Below are 25,289 nucleotides of genomic sequence, written 5' to 3' on the forward strand. Positions count from 1 at the left end.
AAATTTATGTGCAATTTCTGCTTCTTGCATTATTTCGTCACAATCCACTCACCAATCAGTTAAGCTTCCGGTTCCCGAGACAAACGGTGGACGGCAAGGGTAAAACGCAATCCTAATCGAATTTCCGCGACAATCCCGTTTGTCTCCTTGCTTGAATTGAATCGAAGGTTGAACGTTAAGATTTTTCATCAGCAAATCAGCTGCCGCGAAAAATTGACCGACAAAGAAAAAAACAGCAAAACAAAAAAGGTCTCTAAGTGCTGGGTAAAAATTTTTAATTGAATTTCCTACTCTTCTCGGTTGGGTTCGGTTCGGTTTCGGGATTTTCCGCCGGACCACCCGATTCAACCCGCCCCATTCAATTGATGGATGATGTTCGCGCGGGGAAGCAAGTCTTAGCTAATAAATGATATTTTGCGAGAGGAACCGTTTTTCCCATTGTTTTCCTCGATTGGCTCGATTCCTTCGGAAAGAATTTGTGGGCGATTTCATCGGTAAAAATTTTCCAATCGGAAACCGGGGAGGTTGAGGCACACGACAAACTTCATTAAAAAATAGAAACATTAACGAAAGCCTACGACCAACCGGGATCGGTTCCCTACTTCCACTTAGAAGGAAGGGTAACCCTTTGCTATTGCAATAATTTTTATCGCCCTGAATGGGGTACTTGTTGTTTTGTAACCCGCTCCGCACCTCCTCCGTTGCCTATCGGGTACAATTCCGGTCCGAGTGCTTTCGGTCGAGTTTTCCTTCGGTTCAGTGTTCATTTGCAATTAAAACGGGGGAGGTTTTTAATTAGAAAATCGATTAAAACACCCCCCGGCGCCGTCTACCCCGATCGGTTCTCGAAACATTCTCCAAGGCTCGTCTATTTTTGTGGCTGAAAATTATAACGATGATTATGAGCCCTCTCCCCCAATTGGTTCCATTGTAATTGCGTAGGTATTGTTCTTGTTCGTACTGTTCCGGTTTTTGTGTGTGCATTCTACAATACAGAATGGGTCCTCGTTAATGAAAACGATTGATTGAGTCCGTAATGGGATTACAGAGTTCCAGCCCAAACGGTTCGGATATTGAGCTGAGAGTATACTAAATTTAAATTCAGGTTAGCTGCCAGATTTTTTCTTCTTCTGGTGTTGTATCTCTTCTCTAGGTCGGCCCAGATTTAAAGCACGAGGTGCGCCTATAAGTAGACAGTGGGTCGATTTTACCAAAACATCAAGCAGCTCCGAAGAATGGGATCATTTCTTTTGGCAAACACCCCAGTCCACCCCAGCAGAGAGCGGGCAAAACGGACTCCTAGCCCGAAACGGGTTTTATAATCACATTCAATGGATAATTATGCTTTAACTATCATTAAAATATTCCATTCCGAGGATTATAATTATCATTATTTCGACATTAAGAATTTTAATGTCGTTCACTCTCGGTCGACACTTGGGCCGTACCCGTTTGGCTTTCTCTAGGCCCACGTTTGGATCACGACGACGGCACGGACCGGTTGGGAAAGTGTTGTTTTGCGCCTAGATGACGGCAATCCAGGGCGGTCGGATGAAAACGGACAAGGAGGGAAAATTGTTTTTGTTTTTCTCCCGAAAGCTGCTCTTCTGCCTTCTGTGTCTAACTTTCGTCGGATGGGTACTGTTGAACCCGATGATTCTGCCAAGCTCTTCTCATTCCGGCCGTCGTAATCGAGGGGTGTTTGTTACACTAACTTTGAGGCGAAACCGTCGTCCTCTTTCGGAGGCCAGTAGGAGGTGTAATAAATTTTAATTCTTTCTCAGTTTCTGATTTTGGTCCTTGATGTGTCGGCCTCCCCATCGTAACCCTTCCAGTCTGATGACGTATCTCTTGTTCAGCGAGAGAGTGACATCGGCTTTATGATTGAAAGGGATCTTCCCTTTGGCTGCCGGTCTCTTCTGCCGGAGGAAAAGCCCAACGGAATGTGTATCTATATGCAATTGGAGGTTGTTTTCGGTCTAGGTTTAATAAGTCAAATGACTGCCCCGAAACACGAACATCCACTTTTGGTTTTTCGGAGGAGCCTTATAATTTTCGTAATTGAAAATGTTTGTTGCCGAAACACATCACCTACAATCACGCTCGACAGCCCCACGCCGTCGTCCGTCGTTGTTGCATGTTCGGTATCAGTTCTATTCCTCCCCCAGAATGGGTTTTGTGAGAGAAGAGGTTCCCTACTTTCTTACAAGCACAAGCCGACGACGACACACGCTGCCGTCGTCGTTCGTAACTGACTGGCCGTTCCTTATCTGGGATGTACCTTACCAACAACCGAGAAATGGAAAGCTCTAAGGAGGGCCGAGGTACGGTACGGTACGATATGCGATAGCAATTACATTAGCATTTTGGCAATTTTTACCGGGCGCCCGGGTAATCAGCAAGCCCGTTAGCACTACTGATAGTTGTTGTGGGTGAATCACATCGACTCTTGTTGGAAAAAAGGTTAATTGCAGCTTTCGAAACGGTTGAAACAATTGTATCTCTGGAAAAGTGGTTTGGGTCAACTAGATTTGGTTTTTTTAAACGTGGTAAAACAGTTTTTTTCTTATAGCTCTTTTAATTTTCAACATTCAAAAATAGTTCTATGTAGCTCCGTAGAGGACATTTTTCCACATCTATTGAGCCTGAATTGAGAAAAATCTGCCCAAACAGTTCGGCTAAAATCGTATGAACAAATGTACACACACAATTCCAGACTCCTGGAGGTATGCAACCAAATAAAATTGATTAGTTCGAATTTATTTATTTGTCCAAATTTAAACCGGACGAATTCGGTCGCAAAAAGTCGTTCGGAATCGAGAGAGGAATTCCGAGTTGAAGTTAAAGAAAACTCCCCTAGTCTTTCAAGCTACAATTGATTTTTTTTGTTTATAACTTTTGTAACGTTAAAAAGCGTAAAGGTCCCTGACGGTAAACGTAATCTCAGTGAAGTAGTTTATTGTTTATAGCTTTTCCAATTTTCAATAGTTTACTTCAATTTTGTGTAGCTCTATAGAGGACAGCATTCCTCATCGTATGAGCCCAAATTAAGCAAAATTACCCCAAGCAGTTCGGATTTAATCGTGTGAACAAATGCACAAACAATAAGATATATTTATTCATGAACTCCCCTAAAATTGTGAAGTTTAGGATCGTTTGAGTTGGAATTTTTGGCTTTTCTTCTTACTCAAGTTGAAAATAACCTCAGCTTTCGAAACGGTTTAAGCGATATATCTCTGAAAAATACAGTTGCAAGCCCGTTAGCACTACTGATAGTTGTCGTGGGTGAATCACATCGACTCTTGTTGGAAAAAAGGTTAATTGCAGCAATCGAAACGGTTGAAACGATTGTAATCTCTGGAAAAGTGGTTTGGGTCAACTAAATTTGTATTTTTCAAGCGTGACAGTTTTTTGCTTAAAGCTCTTTTAATTTTCAACATTTAGCAATAGTTCTATGTAGCTCCGTAGAGGACTTTTTTCCACATCGATCGAGCCTGAATTGAGAAAAATCTGCCCAAACAGTTCGGATAAAATCGTATGAACAAATGTACACACACAATTCCAGACTCCTAAAGGTATGCAACCAAATAAAAATGATTTATTCAAATTTATTAGTTTAAAATCGAAACTACAACATGACGTCCGATTGTCTAACTTTGAATCGGACGAATTTGGTCGCAAAAAGTCGTTTGGAATCGAGAGAGGTATTCCGAGGTCAAAGTTAAAAAAAAATCGCCTAATCTTTCAAGCTACAATTGAATCCTTTAGCTTATAACTCTTGTAACGTTCAAAAGTTTTTTTTTCTGCTATTTCATGAAGCTCCATGGAGGAAAGCATTCCTCATCGATTGAACTCCAATTGAATGAAACATGCTTAGGCATTCTAGCCCAAATCGTGTGAAAAAATGCACAGACAATCAGACACATTTGTATTCGTAAATGTCCCTGACGGTAAACGTAATCTCAGTGAAGTAGTTTGTTATTATTTATAGCTTTTTCAGTTTTGAATAGTTTACTTCAATTTTGTGTAGCTCTATAGAGGACAGCATTCCTCAACGTATGAGTCTAAATTAGTCAAAATTACCCCAAGCAGTTCGGATTTAATCGTGTGAACAAATTCACAAACAACAAGATACATTTATTCGTGAATGCCCCTAAAATTGTGCAATTTAGGATCATTTGAGTTGAAATTTTTGTTTCTTTTTACTTAAACAAATTGAGAAAAATATCAGTTTTCGAAACGATTCAAGCGATAGTATCTCTGAAAAAAATACAGTTGACAGTTGTTAGAGTCAAACATCATATCAATCCCAACAAGGTGGGAAATATTTGGTGTAGTAGTATATTGCTTCCAGCTCTTTCAATTTGCATCAGTTTGTTACAATTTTGTGTAGCTCCGTGCAGGGAAATTTTCTGTATCGATTGAACTTGGATTGAGTAGAATCCGCCCAGACAGTTCCGTTAAAATCGCGCGAACAAACGCACAGACAATCAGATAGATATGTTCGCAATTGCCCCCCAAAGTATGCAACCTAGGAACGTTTGAGTTGAAGTTTCTGGTTTTTGTTTTGAATTTCGAACAATTTTTTTTAAGAAAATTGAAATAACAGCCCAGAATTGTAAGAATCCCTGCTAGGAACATCCGGAACCAAAAAAAAAAAATTCCGAGGGGGTTGTGGCTGATGGTGGAGGTGCAGTCACTCTGTATTTGACTGGTAATTACGAAGCGAAACCGATAGATTGCGGCCTCCTAATAGAAGGCGCAAATCGCGATTGGAGAATCAATTACTTGATTGTTTTTCGACGTTCACCCGCACCTCGCGCTGATTACCGCACATTTTCTTCCCAAAACGATAAATGCGCGGAGGCTTGTCCGTCCGGAAATCGTAAGAAAACCTCCGAACGGAACACAGACAGGAGAACACTCCCTGATCCTAAAACTACAATAAACGGAACAGAGTTTGGCGGTTGTCTTTGGAGGAAAACCTCCCCCGAAAATAACAACAACACAACCAAATAGCCGAAAATAATTAGAGCTCCTCGGTGGTTGAAATGAGTGATCCAAAGCGACGGAGACGGACGGACGGACGAAAATGGATGGGCGGCTTCTAAGCGTTCGGGAAAAATTGGACTCATGCACGCAGTTTTTCTATTACGGCCAAGCCGGGCCCAGGCTCGATAATGATGATTTCTCCTCCCCGATGCGGAAACCCACAAACCGAAATCTTCATTACTCCATTTTCCGGGCAGCTCCAGTCTATACCTACCGATAATAATAGACTTTCGATTCGTTAACGCGAACTGTTGGAAAACTATTTGCGATTGCGAGCGAACATGTATCGGGAATTCCTGGGTGAGCACACACATTCACCGGTTAGCAAACGGGCTCATCCTTCCGGCTCGGGACATGGATCACATGAACAGGCCCGGAAAAGTTGATTATGAAATTGAATTAATCTGACCCAACAACGGTCGAGATAGATAGGATGGATTCGATCCCAAATGGATGAACTTGGACCTATACACATGCTTTTCTCTTATTGAATCCGCCGGAGTGAAGGTGTGGTTAATTGAAGCCCATGCAACTGGCCGCCCAACTGAATCCGAATCCATCAGGTCGAATGTATACGAAGAAATTGTTCTTCAATTCTTAGCCTTACAAAAATAGCAGCCCCACGTGCCTGATGAGCACAGGAAAAAAAACACCCTGAAACCCAAATAAAACGCACTAAAACCGATGATGATGGTGATTGGAAAAGTTTGCAATTGGACTCTTTTCCCCGGACCCGGATTCAGGCAGCTACTACTCGACTCGTGGGGGGTACTCCTATGATTGGTTCAACCGATTGGATTCCATCCATCAGAAACAATGTACCTACATACATATCTATCGATGGACTTGGGGAAAGTCAGTCGAATCCAACTTCCCTTAAATTAGTGATTCGTTATTGCAAATCGAAACATCGAAACCGAACCGAAGTAATCAATCCAAAGAAAGATTTACTTGTTTTTTTTTTTTTTTTTAATTTAAGACTGTGTAATCTTACTTCTAAAAAACATTGAAAATTCAAAAGCAAAATTTTTACTGGGTGAGTTTGGAGTGAGATGACAAGAACTGTATCAACTATTTTCTTATATCAAAATTTATGTGCACTTTTGAACTTTCCAAATGGAATTGAGGTTCCAAGTAGGCCTTGCTCGTGTGCGGTCGCATTTTTTTCGGTCGTATTGCGGTGCCACATTTAATTGGGTTCTTGTTTTTCCTGCATTTCAGTTTTAGTACTTTGAAAATTCTAATTTTTAAGTCATTCAGTGGTCTGAAAGTAGTTGGTTCCGCGTTGTGAATGAAACATAAATTGGAGTTTGCAAGAAAAAAAAAACATCCTTGTTCTGTCCTGAAGAGCTAATGTGTGTGGTGAAATTGAAAAACGTTCGTGTTATTCGTGTTCGTATGCAAAAAGAAGCGAATCCGATAAAAATAACTGCCATAATGCGAATAACGTCGGGCGCAGGGACGGCAAACGTACGAGATCTTGGTGAGAGCATTCCGATTTTTTTCTAATCCATGAACATTTTCATTCTCCTATGCAAACACCGCTTTGGCTGTTGTATTTTTTACTTATGTTTAACACATTTATTATGCTCACATCGTGTAATCAACGTTGTCACGGATAGATATGGTTCTAGAAGCTGGTGTTATCCGAATAGACTTCGATTGCTTTGATGTTAAAAATAATGTACAAAACTATCCTTTATGGTTTTTTTTCTTCACACCATCGTTCAATAAGATGTTTGAATTCTTGACGGTCGCCATAGAATAATTTTTTTTTCGTTTTCCTTTTGTCTGGATTTTTGAGATCTGAAAAAAGGTCGTTGGTTTTTTTATCAATCAAACTGGCGAGTCTGGAGAAAGCAAACGCGACATCCATTGCAAAGGATTTTTTGTAGCGAAAATTCGATAGCACCTAATAACTCGTTGAATTGTTTTTGAAGGTCACCATGTAAGAATTAAATTAACATTTCTAACTTTAGAGAATAACTAACTATGATACAAGGTACTCTTTCAATAGTTTGTCAAAAAATTTTGACGGTCGCCATGCAAATTTCTAACTTTAGAAAATGGATTCGATTTTCAAATTTCATTTCAACGTATCTTGTCAATAGTTCGTTAAACTCCACACCAAAAGACAGCTCTTTTTTAATCTCGAATTAAATTAAACGCCAGTCAACTGTCAACGTTGAACGCGCGATCCCATTTCCGACAACCAAAGCTGTTTAGAGCTTTCCAATACGGTTCGGCTGAAAACTAATTTAATCAAATTTCCGATGCCATTACAACTAAATAACTGGTTGAGGGTGGAAGGGAAAAGCGTTGCAACACATTTACGCGATGCTTATCTTAACTGATTGCATCAACTGTGACCGTATATTTAGAGACCAACAACAGACAAACCCGACAACCTAATTGACTCCGGGTGACCGGGTGTTCTTTTTTTTTTTGGTTTTCTGAGGACCACCACCCAAAAACCGCAAAACCAAATCACACTGCGCTCTAATGTTGCTATCGCTGTAGTGTTTATACAAATCATTCCCGCGAACATCCGATCAAACTATGGCGTTCGAAAGTTTAAATATTATTCCCCTGTCACTGCTAAACTAGGACGACTCATCTATGATGATGATGATGACGATGGCGATAATGATATGATTTCCAACCTGATTGCGTTTGAATAGTTACCAACAAAATACATACATATTTGGTTACACCGTTTTTTGATGATGCGCTCTTATCGATTGATGTTTACCGAAAGGTCTACCCCATTCCCCGTTTGTAACGTTTATTATTTTCTCGTTTTTCGATAGAATATATTTTAGATTAGAATTTGCCTTGCAGTTTGCTCTATTGTTAGTTTTTAATAGTCTCACAGAATATTGCGCATAACCGCTGCTGCTGGCTCCCGCGCCACTTTCTGTAATTATTATTTCCTAATTTTCTATTTTCTTTCCTTTTCGATAAACTCTAGCCTATTCTTACGTATCCAAATAGAAAAATAATGAAAGCAAACAAGTAAAACAAATGCCAAACAAGTAACCAACCTACTTACCCGTCAGTGTTAATAATGATTTCTGATTGTTCAAAATAATAATTATTAATATTTAATCAAAATGAGAAGTTCGGTTTCATTTTCGTTTTTTTTTTTAATATCAGTTGAATTATAAACGTTTTGTTTTGATTTTGAGTTCGTTTCACGTTTCATCCGCATAAAACATCGTCATTTTCTGTTTCAAGTTTTCGGTTCAAATTACTTTCAAAACCCCCATTCCAAAAATTGTACAAAAAAACATCCACAGAAAAAAATTACAATTTATCAATCAGGCCAAAACTCAATTCGGAAGAAAAACCATCGAAGATTTAGAAAACGGGCGAATGATCTTTGATGACGAAATTCAATTTCTCACACAAAACCTGTAGATAGCAATTAATAATAATTGGTGAACTGCGAACTAACATTCAAAATTGAATTTACCTATTTTAATTTACTCTCTAACATTTAACTTTTAGTTTTACTTACAACACCCTGTCCAAAAGAACACTTTTTGTTTTCGACACACTGAATAGTTTTTTTTTCTTATGGAAAAGTCCATCGCTCCTATCAAAAATTAAAAATCAGCACCGTTTGTGTTTACTTTCTTCGATATGTTTTTCTTCTTCTCTCTTATGATTTCAATTTTAGTTTCCATTATCGTGTAGGCATCGTTTGTCATAAGTTTCGTTTTTCACCTTAGTTTTATACCATTTCCGTTCAACAACAAAAAAAACATCGTTTCGCAATAGTTACTACTTGAATAGATCTAAATATTAATAATATCAAACACGACCGTGATCTCTATCGATGTATAATGATTTTTATAACTGAACAAAACGCTATCGCAAATGCCTCGAGGTTCGAGGAAGCCAAATTCAAATCGAGTACACTCGAAACGCAAAAATCGCACTAAGCAAACCCAATTGGTTCTAAGTAAACGAATGAAAAAATGCGCGCGCGCCAAACGACGCCGCACAAATGTCCAAATTTTTCTACTTTTCAGAGCAAAAATCGTGAACTGATTCTCAAACGCTTGTAGCTTATAATTAGGTCTCGTTGAAAAAAAATTGTCAAAAAACACAAACCAAATTCATTCCAAATTATCAGCAATCACGAAACAATAAGAAAATAAAAAAGCAAATGAATCGCTTATAAAAATAATTAACCAATACAGATCAGGGTCGGACTTTTGGGCGATCAGAAATCATCTAACACTGCAATCCTCAAATCACGATTGCAGATGCACGCCAACATTGCGATACGCGAATAAAGGAGGAGATGAACGACGACGACGACAGAGACGAAGACAACAATGCGCGACATCGGCAGAGGAGGCTGCACGAACAACAACGACAGAGTCTGCAGCAGCAGCACCAGCAACAAGAACGACACCAGAAGCAGCAGCAGGAGCAACAACAGCGAAGTTGTCTGATAAGTGCCTCACTGGATGGTCTGAGTGGCCGCCGAAGTGGTCCCACCGAGCCGGACGAAAGCGACAGTCGATACGAAGACGAAGACGACGACGAGGATGATGAAGGCATGATGGAGGAGCCCGACATGAAGGATGGCATTCTGTCGGGTGCGACAACGCTGGACAGCAGCGATTACCACAAGCAGCTGGCGGCGGCAGGAGTTCTTGCGGCAGCCGCAGCCGCAGCCAACGGTGCCTCCCTGGGAGACGGCAGTGATCAGAATGATTTTTTCGTCGCCCACAAGTCTGGCTCGCGTGATCTTGCCTTCAAACAACACATCCTCAACGAGAAAGCACGTCTCCAGGCGCATCTGCAGCGACATCAGCAGCAACTGGCAGGATTCCTCTTATCGACCACCGCGGCCGCTGCCACAACTCCTCCCTCTTCGACGCCTCAAAACTGTTCCACCAGCTCCTCCGTGTCCCCATTCACCGCAGGAAGCGTAAATACCAGTTCCGTTAACAACAGCTTTTCGCACGACTCCAAGTCCCAGAAACTATCCCAACATCAGAACGATCGAACCAGCAATCTGTTCGCCTACAGCAGCAGCGGCAGCGGCAACAGTAACAATCCGGGTGGCCAGGTCTACCTGCTACCGTGCCCCCTGTGCGAAGTCCCGCTGGAACCACGTGTCTTCAGGCAACATTTGGACCGCCACTACCCCCGGGATAGTCCAGTGTGCCCAGTTATCCAGTGCGGTCGCCGATTTGCTCATCCCAACTCCGTTCGAAACCACATGCGGCTAAAACACACCAGCCAGTGGGCCAAAATGAAGGCAATGCGCTCTTCCGGTGGACCGTTTACTGGCATTCCCTAAAGTGTCCGCATTCCGACCGTTGCCGACCAGTGGAGAAAATCGATCCAATATGCCTACCAAAAACTACCACAAAAATAACATTCCTATGTTGAACACGAAAAACCGTTGGTCTCCACTAAAAACTAAGTATTTGGTACCCCTAATATTTTGAACCGATTCAACCGGTTCATAGCGGGTTGTCTACTAAAGTTCCTAACTATTCCAAGATAAAGAAATAGTCATACGAAAACATTAAAAATTACTAGCGCCAATCGCGGCTAACAATTTCACCCTAGAAGAAGCTTCTAGTGTTGGAGTTAATACAGACAAAAAAAAACTCCCCCAACCCTAAACCCCACCCAGTCCAGCCTCCCCTCCTTTAGTTTTTGAGTGACGACAAACGACGCAGTGTATAGTCATTGCATTAAAGCAGTTGGAGTTGTTCACGGTATATAGTCCAAATAGAAGAAGTAAAACACATTTAACGAAAACGAAAACGTTAAACGTTACGTTTAGCAGCTCTTTAGTTCAAACCCGATTCAACCTGAGTTGCAAGTTCCCGTCGTCGACACTCGACCGACAGTGATCGAAAATTACACGATAATCTTTGTATTTCGAAATTTCAACTGGAAAAATACCCGCTCGACAAAAAAGAAACTTTTGCGAGACATTTTTGTCAAAATTGACGCAAATTTGAAACAACTAACAATATTTTAACACAATCTTGACAATTTTGACAATTTTGTCAATTTTGTCAATTTTGACAATTTTGACAATTTTAACAATTTTGACAATTTTGACAATTTTGACAATTTTGACAATTTTGACAATTTTGACAATTTTGACAATTTTGACAATTTTGACAATTTTGACAATTTTGACAATTTTGACAATTTTGACAATTTTGACAATTTTGACAATTTTGACAATTTTGACAATTTTGACAATTTTGACAATTTTGACAATTTTGACAATTTTGACAATTTTGACAATTTTGACAATTTTGACAATTTTGACAATTTTGACCATTTTGACAATTTTTACAATTTGAACCATTTTGACAATTTTGACAATTTGATAATTTTGACAATTTTGACAATTTTGACAATTTTGACAATTTTGACAATTTTGACAATTTTGACAATTTTGACAATTTTGACAATTTTGACAATTTTGACAATTTTGACAATTTTGACAATTTTGACAATTTTGACAATTTTGACAATTTTGACAATTTTGACAATTTTGACAATTTTGACAATTTTGACAATTTTGACAATTTTGACAATTTTGACAATTTTGACAATTTTGACAATTTTGACAATTTTGACAATTTTGACAATTTTGACGATTTTGACAATTTTGACAATTTTGACAATTTTGACAATTTTGACAATTTTGACAATTTTGACAATTTTGACAATTTTGACAATTTTGACAATTTTGACAATTTTGACAATTTTGACAATTTTGACCATTCTGACAGTTTTGACAATTTTGACAATTTTGACAAATTTGACAATTTTGACAATTTTGACAATTTTGACAATTTTGACAATTTTGACAATTTTGACAATTTTGACAATTTTGACAATTTTGACAATTTTGACAATTTTGACAATTTTGACAATTTTGACAATTTTGACAATTTTGACAATTTTGACAATTTTGACAATTTTGACAATTTTGACAATTTTGACAATTTTGACAATTTTGACAATTTTGATAATTTTGACAATTTTGACAATTTTGACAATTTTGACAATTTTGACAATTTTGACAATTTTGACAATTTTGACAATTTTGACAATTTTGACAATTTTGACAATTTTGACAATTTTGACAATTTTGACAATTTTGACAATTTTGACAATTTTGACAATTTTGACAATTTTGACAATTTTGACAATTTTGACAATTTTGACAATTTTGACAATTTTGACAATTTTGACAATTTTGACAATTTTGACAATTTTGACAATTTTGACAATTTTAACAATTTTAACAATTTTGTCAATTTTGTCAATTTTGTCAATTTTGTCAATTTTGACACATTTGACAATTTTGACAATTTTGACAATTTTGACAATTTTGACAATTTTGACAATTTTGACAATTTTGACAATTTTGACAATTTTGACAATTTTGACAATTTTGACAATTTTGACAATTTTGACAATTTGGCCAATTTTAAAAATTCTGACCATTTTAGAATTTTTAGAATTTTGACAATTTTGATACATTTGAATTTTTTAACTACTTTGACTGAATCAAAGCAATCGAAAGATTCCTTTTAATTCAACCACGGTAAATGAAAAGTTTATATACCAGTTATTCGATAGCAACTTACTACCTTCTTCAGTTGCTTTCGAAATACTGGTATATGAACTTTTCATTTACCGTGGTTGAATTAAAAGGAATCTTTCGATTGCTTTGATTCAGTTGAATCATTCAACCAAGTAGGCTCCTACCACAACAGAGTGAACTATTTTGACAATTTAACCCAATCCGATTCGATGTGTAATTTTCGATCAAATTTAGAGCCTTGAATTTACAAAGCAACTCAATCGGCGGAAGAACGAACAGTTTCCTTTATTTTTTTTCTAGTCCCACATATTACGTAACGTAAAACGAATAGAAAGTGAAAATATAATTTCAAAACTGGGGAAATCCTATTAACGCATCCACTAGCTTTGTTTAGAAGATGTTTCTCACACGAATCGTTTGTGTTTTAAACCAATGGATCAGTATTATTGTTTGGATAGAAAATATTTTTAAACCCGATCGCTCAGCCGATGAGAAACCAATTATTTTAATATTTATTTAGCAGTGTACCTTCTTTAATCAAATCAATACTAAATACATTCAATCAAATTTCAAACTAATTTTACTCTAGGTTAAATGTGCAAAGGAAGAAGCCCTATAAGTTACGAACGTTAAAACAATTAGCTGCATTTCTTTTTTTTCACACGAACCTTTCTAAACGTTCGCTGCAAAAATGCAAATCAATGAGTTTCGTAAAATTGTAAAACAAGTTAGAGAAATAAAGTTGATTCCTTTTTCTATTTTAGACATTCTAAAAAGGTTCCTATTATATAATTGACTCTATATATATATTGAGAAGAAGAACTATCTGTATATTTATGCAAAAACAAAAAAAAGGAAAAATACACCTAATGACGAAACCAAGGGCGTAGTGTTACAAATGAAAAATAATCTATAAACATAGTTAAGAAGGCGCTACGAAAACTATACACTATAGTAGGAGAAATATTAACAACAAACGCTAACAGCAAAGGTAGACAAACGAGAGAAAAAAAAACAAACCGTGTGATAGTCATTATTCCAGTCACTTTTTTTTCATTCGAAGCCCGAAAAGGTTTTCGAAAAATTCCGTACGGTTCCGTTTATTATTTATCACACCGAACAGCAAAAATGTTGCTGTGCGCGCCACACCTTAGCTAATTTCTTCGCGAGCCCTGCTCTTGACGTCTTGCTTGGTTTTAATTGATGTTTTTTTTTTCGGGCCGTATTTTCCACCTTAATCGGACAGTTATTAGTCGGTTTGTTTGGAAAAAAATGAGACCGAGCCTTTTGATACTGAATTTATACCAGGATCGTTTATAGTGAAGTAGTGAAGTTTCCCCACCTCGCAAAAGAAAATGAAAATCGTAACAGTTCCAATGAGACGAAAAATAAAAAGCTACGAAACCTTCAACTATTAGGTTTAGGTTAGATTTGTAACATTCTTTAGCAGCGCTCGTGATGCTTACGCCACGTAAGTTTTACCTACTAATAGTATTGATATTTAGTTAGGAAAAGCCCACCCCCGCAGATGGATTTCAAATTCAGTAAGCAAATTAAAACTCGCCATAAATCTGACAAAAAAAAACAAAAAAAAAAGTTTATTGAAAATATACTTTTGATTCTATCTTAAAGTGTTTATTTAGGTTAGGTTTAAAAGCGGGCGAAAAAGTTCCAAACATAGAAATAATGTTAATTTCACTTTTCGTTCAGAATAACTATGATTTGTATAGTTTTCACTTGCTTGTTGGGTTCAGAAGTATACAATATAGAAAGGGGAAATTCATATGACTCTGGCCATAACAACCATTGCTGTATATGGCAAAGTTAAGCTAAAGCTAGAGACCGTGTGATTTATCCCCTGGGTACACTATTTAGAAAACAAAGTTCTACACCAATAAAGAGACATCAATAACAAGCAAACAAATAACCAAACAACTGCTTTAATACCCTATGAAATATGTTAAAAACAAGATTCACAGAACAGTACATACTAAACGCCATATAATATGCAAAGAAAAAAACAAATACAAACAAATAGCAGCAAATGATTACACACAACCAACATTGTAAGCAAGAGTTGTAAAGTTTAGTTTTGTATTCAACGCTGGTAGTACGAGAGAAAGAGGAGAAGAAATACAGTAAACTAATGTTTCCGACAGAAAGAAAAAGAGAAATAATAAAAACAAAGTAAAAATTAAACAAGAAATGGTTTTATCTTCAGACTAGCTCTCCCTAACATGTTTCGCACTAACTCCACTACAGTATGCACAAGTATCTTAAATTAACACAGCAACTACACTGAGAAAAAAAAGACCAAACAAATCCAAACATTCTCTCGCCGCCATATTTTTGATTTCAGTTCGATTTATGTTTATCATTTGCGACCATCTCTCTTTTTCTCCGCCACCCAACTCTGATTGCAGTTTCTCGCCGTTCTCTAGAAATCCGTGTTCGTGCCACCGATCCACGGCCATGTCCAAAGTGCGGCAAGATCTACCGTTCGGCTCACACCCTGCGTACCCATCTGGAGGACAAGCACACGGTCTGCCCCGGCTATCGATGCGTACTGTGCGGAACCGTGGCCAAGTCCCGTAACTCGCTGCACTCGCACATGTCCCGCCAGCATCGTGGCATCTCGACCAAGGACCTCCCGGTGCTGCCGATGCCTAGTCCCTTCGATCCCGAGCTGGCCTCGCGTCTCCTGGCCAAGGCCGGCGTCAAGATTTCCCCTGCCGAACTGCGAGCCCGAGCATCCCCGACCGGAACCCGACGAAACGATGGCATGAAGCTGGAACTGCGCTCCGGAGGTGAAGGCGATGATTTCGATGATCCCGAGGACCTCACGATGTCCCAGCAGAGCGGCCACAGCGAGGCACAGCGTCGATTCCACGAAAGCATGTTGGGCATGTCGCCATCAAGTAAGTATCCTACCCATTAGGACAGTGACCTCAACCATAAAAAAACCCAATTGTAACCTTCCGAAGTTCCCTACGGTGATCTTTCAGCGTTCAACCATCCCAGCACCACGATAACCCGCGTCAGGCAACCGGACGGGGGCAAGGGAGACGATGGCCGCGTCGGTGGAAACGGTTCCGGACTGTCCGGCATGGGTGGCGCCGATCGACTGGGAGGCGGAGGCGGAAGCAGCGGCAATCCGATGCAACAGAACACCCCCACCGGATCGGCCATCCTGGACACGTACCTACAGTTCATCACGGAGAATGCTTTCGGTGAGTGCGATTTCTTGGAAAAATCTCGAGATACTCAAAATCAGAACTCGAATTCCGATCTTTTATTTAGAACTCGGATTTGGAACTCAGTTCCAAAACTCAAATTAGAACTTAGAACTCAGAATCGAAACACATTTTCAGAAAATTTTTTCGACATTATTAACAATTCCAACATGACATATTTTGAAATTTTTGACATTTTTGACACTATTGACATTTTTGACATTTCAACATTTTTGACCTTTTTGACAGTTTTCGACATTTTTGACAATTTTTGTCATTTTTGACATTCTTATTATTTTTGACATTTTTGACCTTCTTAACATTTTTGACATTTTTGCCATTTTTGACAATTTTGACATTTTTGATCTTCTTGAAACTTTTAACATTTTTGACATTTTTGGCATTTTTGACATTTTTAAAATTTTTGATATTTTTGTCAATTTTGACATTTTTAAAATTTTTGGCATTTTTGACATTTTTAAATTTTTTTACATTTTTGACAATTTTGACAATTTTGACATTTTTGTCATTTTTGACATTTTTGGCATTTTTGACATTTTTGACATTTTTGACATTTTTGACATTTTTGACATTTTTGACATTTTTGACAATTTTGACAATTTTGACAATTTTGACAATTTTGACAATTTTGACAATTTTGACAATTTTGACAATTTTGAAAATTTTGACAATTTTGACATTTTTGACAACTTTGACATTTTTGATTATTTGGGCATTTTTGACATTTTTGACACTTTTGACATTTTTGACATTTTTGACATTTTTGGCATTTTTGACATTTTTGACGTTTCAACATTTTTGACATTTTTGACAGTTTATGACATTTTTGACAATTTTTGTCATTTTTGACATCCTTATTATTTTTGACATTTTTGACAGTTTTGCCATTTTTGACAATTTTGACATTTTTGATCTTCTTGAAATTTTTAACATTATTGACATTTATGACATTTTTGACATTTTTGACATTTTTGACATTTTTGACATTTTTGACATTTTTGTCATTTTTGTAATTTTTGACATTTTTGACAACTTTGACATTTTTTTACATTTTTGACATTTTTGACAATTTTGACATTTTTGATATTTGACATATTTTACATTTTTGACATTTTTGACATTTTTGACATTTTTGAGATTTTTGAAATTTTTGAGATTTTTGAGATTTTTGAGATTTTTGAGATTTTTGAGATTTTTGAGATTTTTGAGATTTTTGACATTTTTGAGATTTTTGACATTTTTGACATTTTTGACATTTTTGACATTTTTGACATTTTTGACATTTTTGACATTTTTGACACTATTGACATTTTTTATATTTTTGATATTTTAGATTTTTTTTAACATTTTTGATTTTTTTTAAATTTTAGGCATTTTTTATATTTTCGACATTTTTAAAATTTGACATTTTGTTATTTTTTTTATATTTTCGACATTTTTGACATTTTTGATACTTTTATTTTTTTTTTTGATATTCTTTCATGTTATGATATTTTTAATATTTTCGACAAATTATGACATTTTTGACACTTATATTTTTGACATTTTTTTAAGTTTTCGAATTTTTGAAATTTTCGACATTTTTGACATTTTTGACATTTTGGCATTTTGACATTTTTGACATTTTTGACATTTTTGACATTTTTGACATTTTTGACATTTTTGACATTTTTGACATTTTTGACATTCTTGACATTTTTGACATTTTTGACAATTTTGATATTTTTGACATTTTTGACATTTTTGACATTTTTGACATTTTTGACATTTTTGACATTTTTGACATTTTTGACATTTTTGACATTTTTGACATTTTTGACATTTTTGACATTTTTGACATTTTTGACATTTTTGACATTTTTGACATTTTTGACATTTTTGACATTTTTGACATTTTTGACATTTTTGACATTTTTGACATTTTTAAAATTTTTGACATTTTTGACATTTTTGACATTTTTGACATTTTTAACATTTTTGACATTTTTGACATTTTTGACAATTTTGACAATTTTGACAATTTTGACATTTTTGACATTTTTGACAATTTTGATATTTTTGACATTTTTGACATTTTTGACATTTTTGACATTTTTGACATTTTTGACATTTTTGACATTTTTGACATTTTTGACATTTTTGACATTTTTGACATTTTTGACATTTTTGACATTTTTGACATTTTTGACATTTTTGACATTTTTGACATTTTTGACATTTTTGACATTTTTGACATTTTTGACATTTTTGACATTTTTGACATTTTTGACATTTTTGACATTTTTGACATTTTTGACATTTTTGACATTTTTGACATTTTTGACATTTTTGACATTTTTGACATTTGTGACATTTTTGACATTTTTGACATTTTTGACATTTTTGACAATTTTGACATTTTTGACATTTTTGACATTTTTGACATTTTTGACATTTTTGACATTTTTGACAATTTTGATATTTTTGACATTTTTGACATTTTTGACATTTTTGACATTTTTTACATTTTTTACTTTTTTGACATTTTGACACTATTGACATTTTTTATATTTTTGATATTTTAGATTTTTTTTAACATTTTTGAATTTTTTTTAATTTTTGGCATTTTTCATTTTTTCGACATTTTAAAAATTTGACATTTTGTTATTTTTTTTTATATTTTCGACATTTTTGATACTTTTATTTATTTTTTTTGATATTCTTTCATGTTATGATATTTTTAATATTTTCGACAAATTATGACATTTTTGACACTTATATTTTTGACATTTTTTTAAGTTTTCGAATTTTTGAAATTTTCGACATTTTTGACATTTTTGACATTTTGGCATTTTGACATTTTTGACATTTTTGACATTTTTGACATTTTTGACATTTTTGACATTTTTGACATTTTTGACATTTTTGACATTCTTGACATTTTTGACATTTTTGACAATTTTGATATTTTTGACATTTTTGACATTTTTGACATTTTTGACATTTTTGACATTTTTGACATTTTTGACATTTTTGACATTTTTGACATTTTTGACATTTTTGACATTTTTGACATTTTTGACATTTTTGACATTTTTGACATTTTTGACATTTTTGACATTTTTGACATTTTTGACATTTTTGACATTTTTAAAATTTTTGACATTTTTGACATTTTTGACATTTTTGACATTTTTAACATTTTTGACATTTTTGACATTTTTGACAATTTTGACAATTTTGACAATTTTGACATTTTTGACATTTTTGACAATTTTGATATTTTTGACATTTTTGACATTTTTGACATTTTTGACATTTTTGACATTTTTGACATTTTTGACATTTTTGACATTTTTGACATTTTTGACATTTTTGACATTTTTGACATTTTTGACATTTTTGACATTTTTGACATTTTTGACATTTTTGACATTTTTGACATTTTTGACATTTTTGACATTTTTGACATTTTTGACATTTTTGACATTTTTGACATTTTTGACATTTTTGACATTTTTGACATTTTTGACATTTTTGACATTTTTGACATTTTTGACATTTGTGACATTTTTGACATTTTTGACATTTTTGACAATTTTGACATTTTTGACATTTTTGACATTTTTGACATTTTTGACATTTTTGACATTTTTGACAATTTTGATATTTTTGACATTTTTGACATTTTTGACATTTTTGACATTTTTTACATTTTTTACTTTTTTGACATTTTGACACTATTGACATTTTTTATATTTTTGATATTTTAGATTTTTTTTAACATTTTTGAATTTTTTTTAATTTTTGGCATTTTTCATTTTTTCGACATTTTAAAAATTTGACATTTTGTTATTTTTTTTTATATTTTCGACATTTTTGATACTTTTATTTATTTTTTTTGATATTCTTTCATGTTATGATATTTTTAATACTTTCGACAAATTTTGACATTTTTGACACTTATATTTTTGACATTTTTTTAAGTTTTCGAATTTTTGAAATTTTCGACATTTTTGACCATTTTTGACATTTTGACATTTTTGACATTTTTGACATTTTTGACATTTTTGACATTTTTGACATTTTTGACATTTTTGTCATTTTTGACATTTTTGACATTTTTGATATTTTCGACATTTTTGACATTTTTGACATTTTTGACATTTTTGACATTTTTGACATTTTTGACATTTTTGACATTTTTGACATTTTTGACATTTTTGACATTTTTGACATTTTTGACATTTTTGACATTTTTGACATTTTTGACATTTTTGACATTTTTGACATTTTTGACATTTTTGACATTTTTGACATTTTTGACATTTTTGACATTTTTGACATTTTTGACATTTTTGACATTTTTGACATTTTTGACATTTTTGACATTTTTGACATTTTTGACATTTTTGACATTTTTGACATTTTTGACATTTTTGACATTTTTGACATTTTTGACATTTTTGACATTTTTGACATTTTTGACATTTTTGACATTTTTGACATTTTTGACATTTTTGACATTTTTGACATTTTTGACATTTTTGACATTTTTGACATTTTTGACATTTTTGACATTTTTGACATTTTTGACATTTTTGACATTTTTGACATTTTTGACATTTTTGACATTTTTGACATTTTTGACATTTTTGACATTTTTGACATTTTTGACATTTTTGACATTTTTGACATTTTCGACATTTTTGACATTTTTGACATTTTTGACATTTTTGACATTTTTGACATTTTTGACATTTTTGACATTTTTGACATTTTTGACATTTTTGATATTTTTGACATTTTTGACATTTTTGACATTTTTGACATTTTTGAAATTTGTTATTCGACTTTTTTATCAATTTTACTCACAACTCCGAACTCAAAATCAGAGCTCTGATTCAGACCTCAAATTCAGAATTGAAAATAAGAACTGAGATTTAACAGTCAGCTTCAGAATTCAGTTTGAAGAAATTATATTGCTAACTGAATATACTCTTTTTCACAGGCATGGGTGGAATGACCCCAGAGCAAGCGACAGCCGCCATTCAGGCGGCCAAATACGCCCAACTGAAGGCTATGGGTCACAACCTGGAACAATTACCGCCCGGATTCCTGCCGCCACAGCTGGACATCGCCAAACTGGCCGCCAGTGCTGGAGCAGATCTTTCGTCGCTCGGCAAGCTGCAATCGTCGCCCAATGTAACGATTGAACCATCCGGCAACCGGGATGACCGGCACCAGCAACATTTGAGTGCCCAACAGAAGCTCCTATCGCTGGCAGCCGGAAACGGAAACCACAACCTGAACAACAACTCGATCCTGCACAATGACTCGATTCGGCGCGGCGATTCCTCGGAACCCATGGACCTGGGCCTGGATGGACCGCAACACCACCATGGCGGCAATGACGATGGCAACAGTTCCGGAGATGAACGGAATTTCTCCGATGACGAGGGCGTCGGTACAAATTAATAAAATCTTTGTGGATTTTACGCGCATGCCTCTGGTAGAATAGCATGTTTTAACTCAGGAAGAAGCACTCGATTCGCCGTTGCGATTCCAATGCAAATAAACAAAAACAAAACAAGTACTAAACGAAACACAAGAGTAAATTCGTTGTGCCATCCTTAATTAAGTGAGTATGATAGTTGTCCTCGAATATCTGTACTGTAAAAATCCATCCAAAATAGCAGAAGAGTGGAATATCGTCCTCATCTCATGCTAGAGAGCCTAGCCTATCTAGGGCTAGGGAACGTCAATACCTCATCTTTATTCCTCTATTTTATTGTCGAGAATCCTATATCCAATGAACTCTCGTGTAGCCGTTAAGAGCAGAAGAAGAAGAAACACAAACAAACACACTGCAATCCGCAATCGAAATACCTCAGAGATAGCAACAGCATTTAATTTAACAAAAGAATAGCTCCTTTTAGAGAGAAAAAGAAAGCTAGGAAAACAGGAAATGTTGTTCTACTTACCTAGTTGTATAAGTATACCTATTTACAAACGCTATACCGTTGATTCACAACCTATAAATCCAGCAGTCTACCTCAACAAATTACAAACATAGTTAGAAAACCGTTACGAGATTTTAAAAAGACACACGCAAGAGTATACAATTCCCACGTGGGGCTGGTCTAAAACAGATGGAAACCAGAATGCAGAAAATTGCCCTTCAAAAATCCTAATTCACTAAAAGGCATCCGACAAAATGAGACCTCCAAAGTAATTCAAAGCTTATTACTCTTTCGAATGGCAATTTTTTGTATGGCTTGAAAACTTTTCTTGAATTCTACTCTTGACAAAAGCGAACCAGCCCTTCTGAAACTAATACGACAAAAAAGCATTGATATGTATACTAATCTCCTCGACAGAGAATCATACCGCACTCTGTATACGCGCAAACGCTATCCCGCTATAAGGTTTTATTGTTCATTCATTGAAGCACAAACTCATCTCTAGAAAAAAACAAAATTTTTGCAAATTTTAATGCATGTCAGAGAAAAAACAAAATATACGAACTTTTATCAGAGCAACAACCGATATACGAACAATTTAAGCAAAACACACATCATCTAAACCGAAAGTATACTTGACATACGCAACTGACATACATATGTTCTGTTTTCGATCGGAAAACGTTAAACTTTTTTCAGGATCCTGATTAACTTTTGATTTTTTGAGTTTTTCCTTCCCTCTACCAATCTTGTTATAATCTAAACCAGCTATACGACTCCTCTATATCAGAAAACTTGATAGTATACGTCAAAAGGGAAGAGATAAAACATCAATACTTGTATACCGAACGGAATAAACAAACAAAAATGACACGAATACATACGTGAAATACCAACACCGTACACGAACAAAATTATACGATTTTCGATTTAAAAACGGAAATAAGAAAATAAAAAAAAAGCAATGCTGAACCGATACGATATCAATTCAAGTATACTTGCATCAATTTGCTATACAGAAAAACTTTAGGTCAACGTCACAAAAGTTTTTCTTTTTTGTTACCCTTACGAGATAACACCGCCTGGCACAAACAAACTAAACCTTGAAATCTCACGAATTGCTACATTCAGTAGAATCTCACCATCAATAGTTAGTCCAAAACAGAATGAATACTCATTAATTTTTAACGAATCTCAACACAAAGTCCCAACTTTTTAAGGAGCATTCTACATGAACAGACGAATGAAAACCAACCGGCAATTTTGCCCAGTGTAGTTCAACCAATAGAAACGATAGATTTGTTCAATGATCGATACTCGATACAAACACAAATCCAGCATTATTCAACCGGAACGAAATATGTCGTTTTTTTTTATTTATGTCAATTGTTAAACAACTGAAACGTATTATTATTTGTTACTCAGAACTGTTAAATACTTACTCAGGATCACAGTGTTTTAGTGTAGAGAATCGCTCTCAGGTTTTTTTCCCAAAAAAAAACAAACAAACAAATCAACTTTAAACACTTCAGTGCAACACAACACGGGTATATTATAATTGTATCATTAGTTTTTTTGCCCCCCTCTTAAAATAGTGAAGTTAAACAATGTTTTGTTTTCATTGAGAAAAATGCGTTTTTTTCTCTCCCATGTTAAATAGTCTCTCCGAAAAGAAGGAACTATCAACCAATTTAAGTAATGATAACGGAATATGCGCATCCGGAGGAAGTAAAGAAAGAATCACATTTAATGTGTATTTTTTCGTTATGTTGATTATTTTCTCTTGTTTAGGTGAAAATGACAAAATAAAATGTGTACAAACATTACTAGAACTAAAAATTTGTAACATACATAAACCCTATATCGATAGAAGAAGAAGAAGCAATAGCATTCGAGCGAACATCCGAATACGACCAGTATTCGAAATCGCCGGTTGAGGAATCTCATTGCCTTTGGCATCAAAAGAAATTCGAAAAAGTCAAAAAAAAATTAAGAAAAAAAACTCAGTTATCTGTACTTAAAAAAATCAGAATCTTCCCCTTTTTCCACCCAGTAGGTACATGTACAGCTTTCTTCCGATTATTGCTTCCCTCAATTTTCGATCATTCAGCCAGAACTGATCGTTCAAGAGAGAGAGAAAGAGTATCTTAAATCTAAAATTGTAAATATATATATTTCTTATTTCAAACACACAAACAAACAACAAAAAACCTTAGATCATTAGTAGACGATTTTAGGATTTAGCACAAAGTTAGAGCGATCGTTGAGTAGCTTAGCCAGTGTAAGCCCTCAAAACCTGATGAGCGTGGAGATGATGATTATAAGAAGTAAGAAAAAAAACATATTTTACAGCAGAAGCAGCATATAGATTTCTTGAGCGCGAATTGAACAAGAGATCTCCCCAGGAGATGAGAAAATAATAGCTAAATTTTACCGATTTAAGCCGGAGAAAAGAAAACACAAACAAAGTTATGAGTTTTGATATGTACGTTTACGTTTTTTGGTTTCTTCTTGAAAGTTGAACCAACGCACCCACGCTTTTGATGTTTTACTGCCACTCGAAATATGGTTCAAATCAAAATTATGTAAAGAAAAAAGAGAAAAATTCAATGAATTTTGTTAGTAATTATTATTATTACCTATCATTACTATTATCTATTATTGCTATCAATACGTTGTACTTATTTGGTTCGATTGTCTAAAAGAAAAATGTTTTCCGTTTCGCGATAACATTGGCTATTTATTTGCGTCGAACGATTCGACGGTTGAGTTTATGGTACACAAAATTAAGAGAGAAAAAAAACAAACCTTGGAGAAAATCTATTCGAAGTAAATGCACACAGCGGCAGCACACAGTTGTTAAATATTAATTACTGGAAAAAAAAGAAACCCTATTACAATATTATTATTCTATTAAATGTGTGATAGACTTAATCTATTATATGCAAGAAACAGAGAGAAACACTGAACGCGAAATGCTAAACAAAAAAAGAACACAAAGCGGTAATGAACAAACGAAAAGTTGCATACAATTATGGTTAAACTAAGTAGTAGTTAACGAAATTATGGTGAAGAATTAGATGCGCAAATGCAAGAAACAATATTTAAAGAAAATCAGAAAAAAAAAAGTTTGATTAGCAACGCTACCACTCTCGTAGTTTGTAAGATATATTTTCTATTTTTTTTAGTTTTAACTATTATAATTCAACCATTATCAAGATTTATATATGATTTTTTCAGAGAAAAAATATATTTAAAAAAATTCTTCATTTTGATTTTATTTTATTTTATCCCCTGCCGAAATTTCCCATGTTCCCTCTTTATCCAACACTTGTGTTTATTCGAATTTCTCGGTTGTTTAAGTCGATTAAAAACCCAACGGAAACCACATTGGTTTACAACTTCGGGGTGTGCCTTTTTTCCAATCAACAT

The 25,289-nt window shown here is 34.9% G+C and overlaps 1 protein-coding gene across 7 annotated transcripts in view; it reads left to right on the forward strand.

The window, feature by feature from the left end:
• LOC129742096 (protein abrupt) overlaps positions 1-25,124 on the forward strand; it is a 183,970-nt gene extending 158,846 nt beyond the window's left edge. For 4 of the 7 annotated variants that reach the window (XM_055733943.1, XM_055733938.1, XM_055733939.1 and 1 more), the window contains 3 exons: positions 15,085-15,579; positions 15,646-15,891; positions 20,906-25,124. In XM_055733943.1, coding sequence (XP_055589918.1) covers positions 15,085-15,579; positions 15,646-15,891; positions 20,906-21,372 — 1,208 coding nt within the window. In that variant the 3' untranslated portion in view covers positions 21,373-25,124. Of the gene's footprint in view, positions 1-9,326; positions 11,242-15,084; positions 15,580-15,645; positions 15,892-20,905 lie in introns of those variants that run through there. The other 3 variants (XM_055733942.1, XM_055733941.1, XM_055733944.1) reach the window with 3 other exon arrangements.
• Positions 25,125-25,289: the final 165 nt, after the last annotated feature.

Source organism: Uranotaenia lowii, chromosome 2 (assembly GCF_029784155.1).
Source record: "Uranotaenia lowii strain MFRU-FL chromosome 2, ASM2978415v1, whole genome shotgun sequence".
NCBI classification, from domain to species: Eukaryota; Metazoa; Arthropoda; class Insecta; order Diptera; family Culicidae; genus Uranotaenia; species Uranotaenia lowii.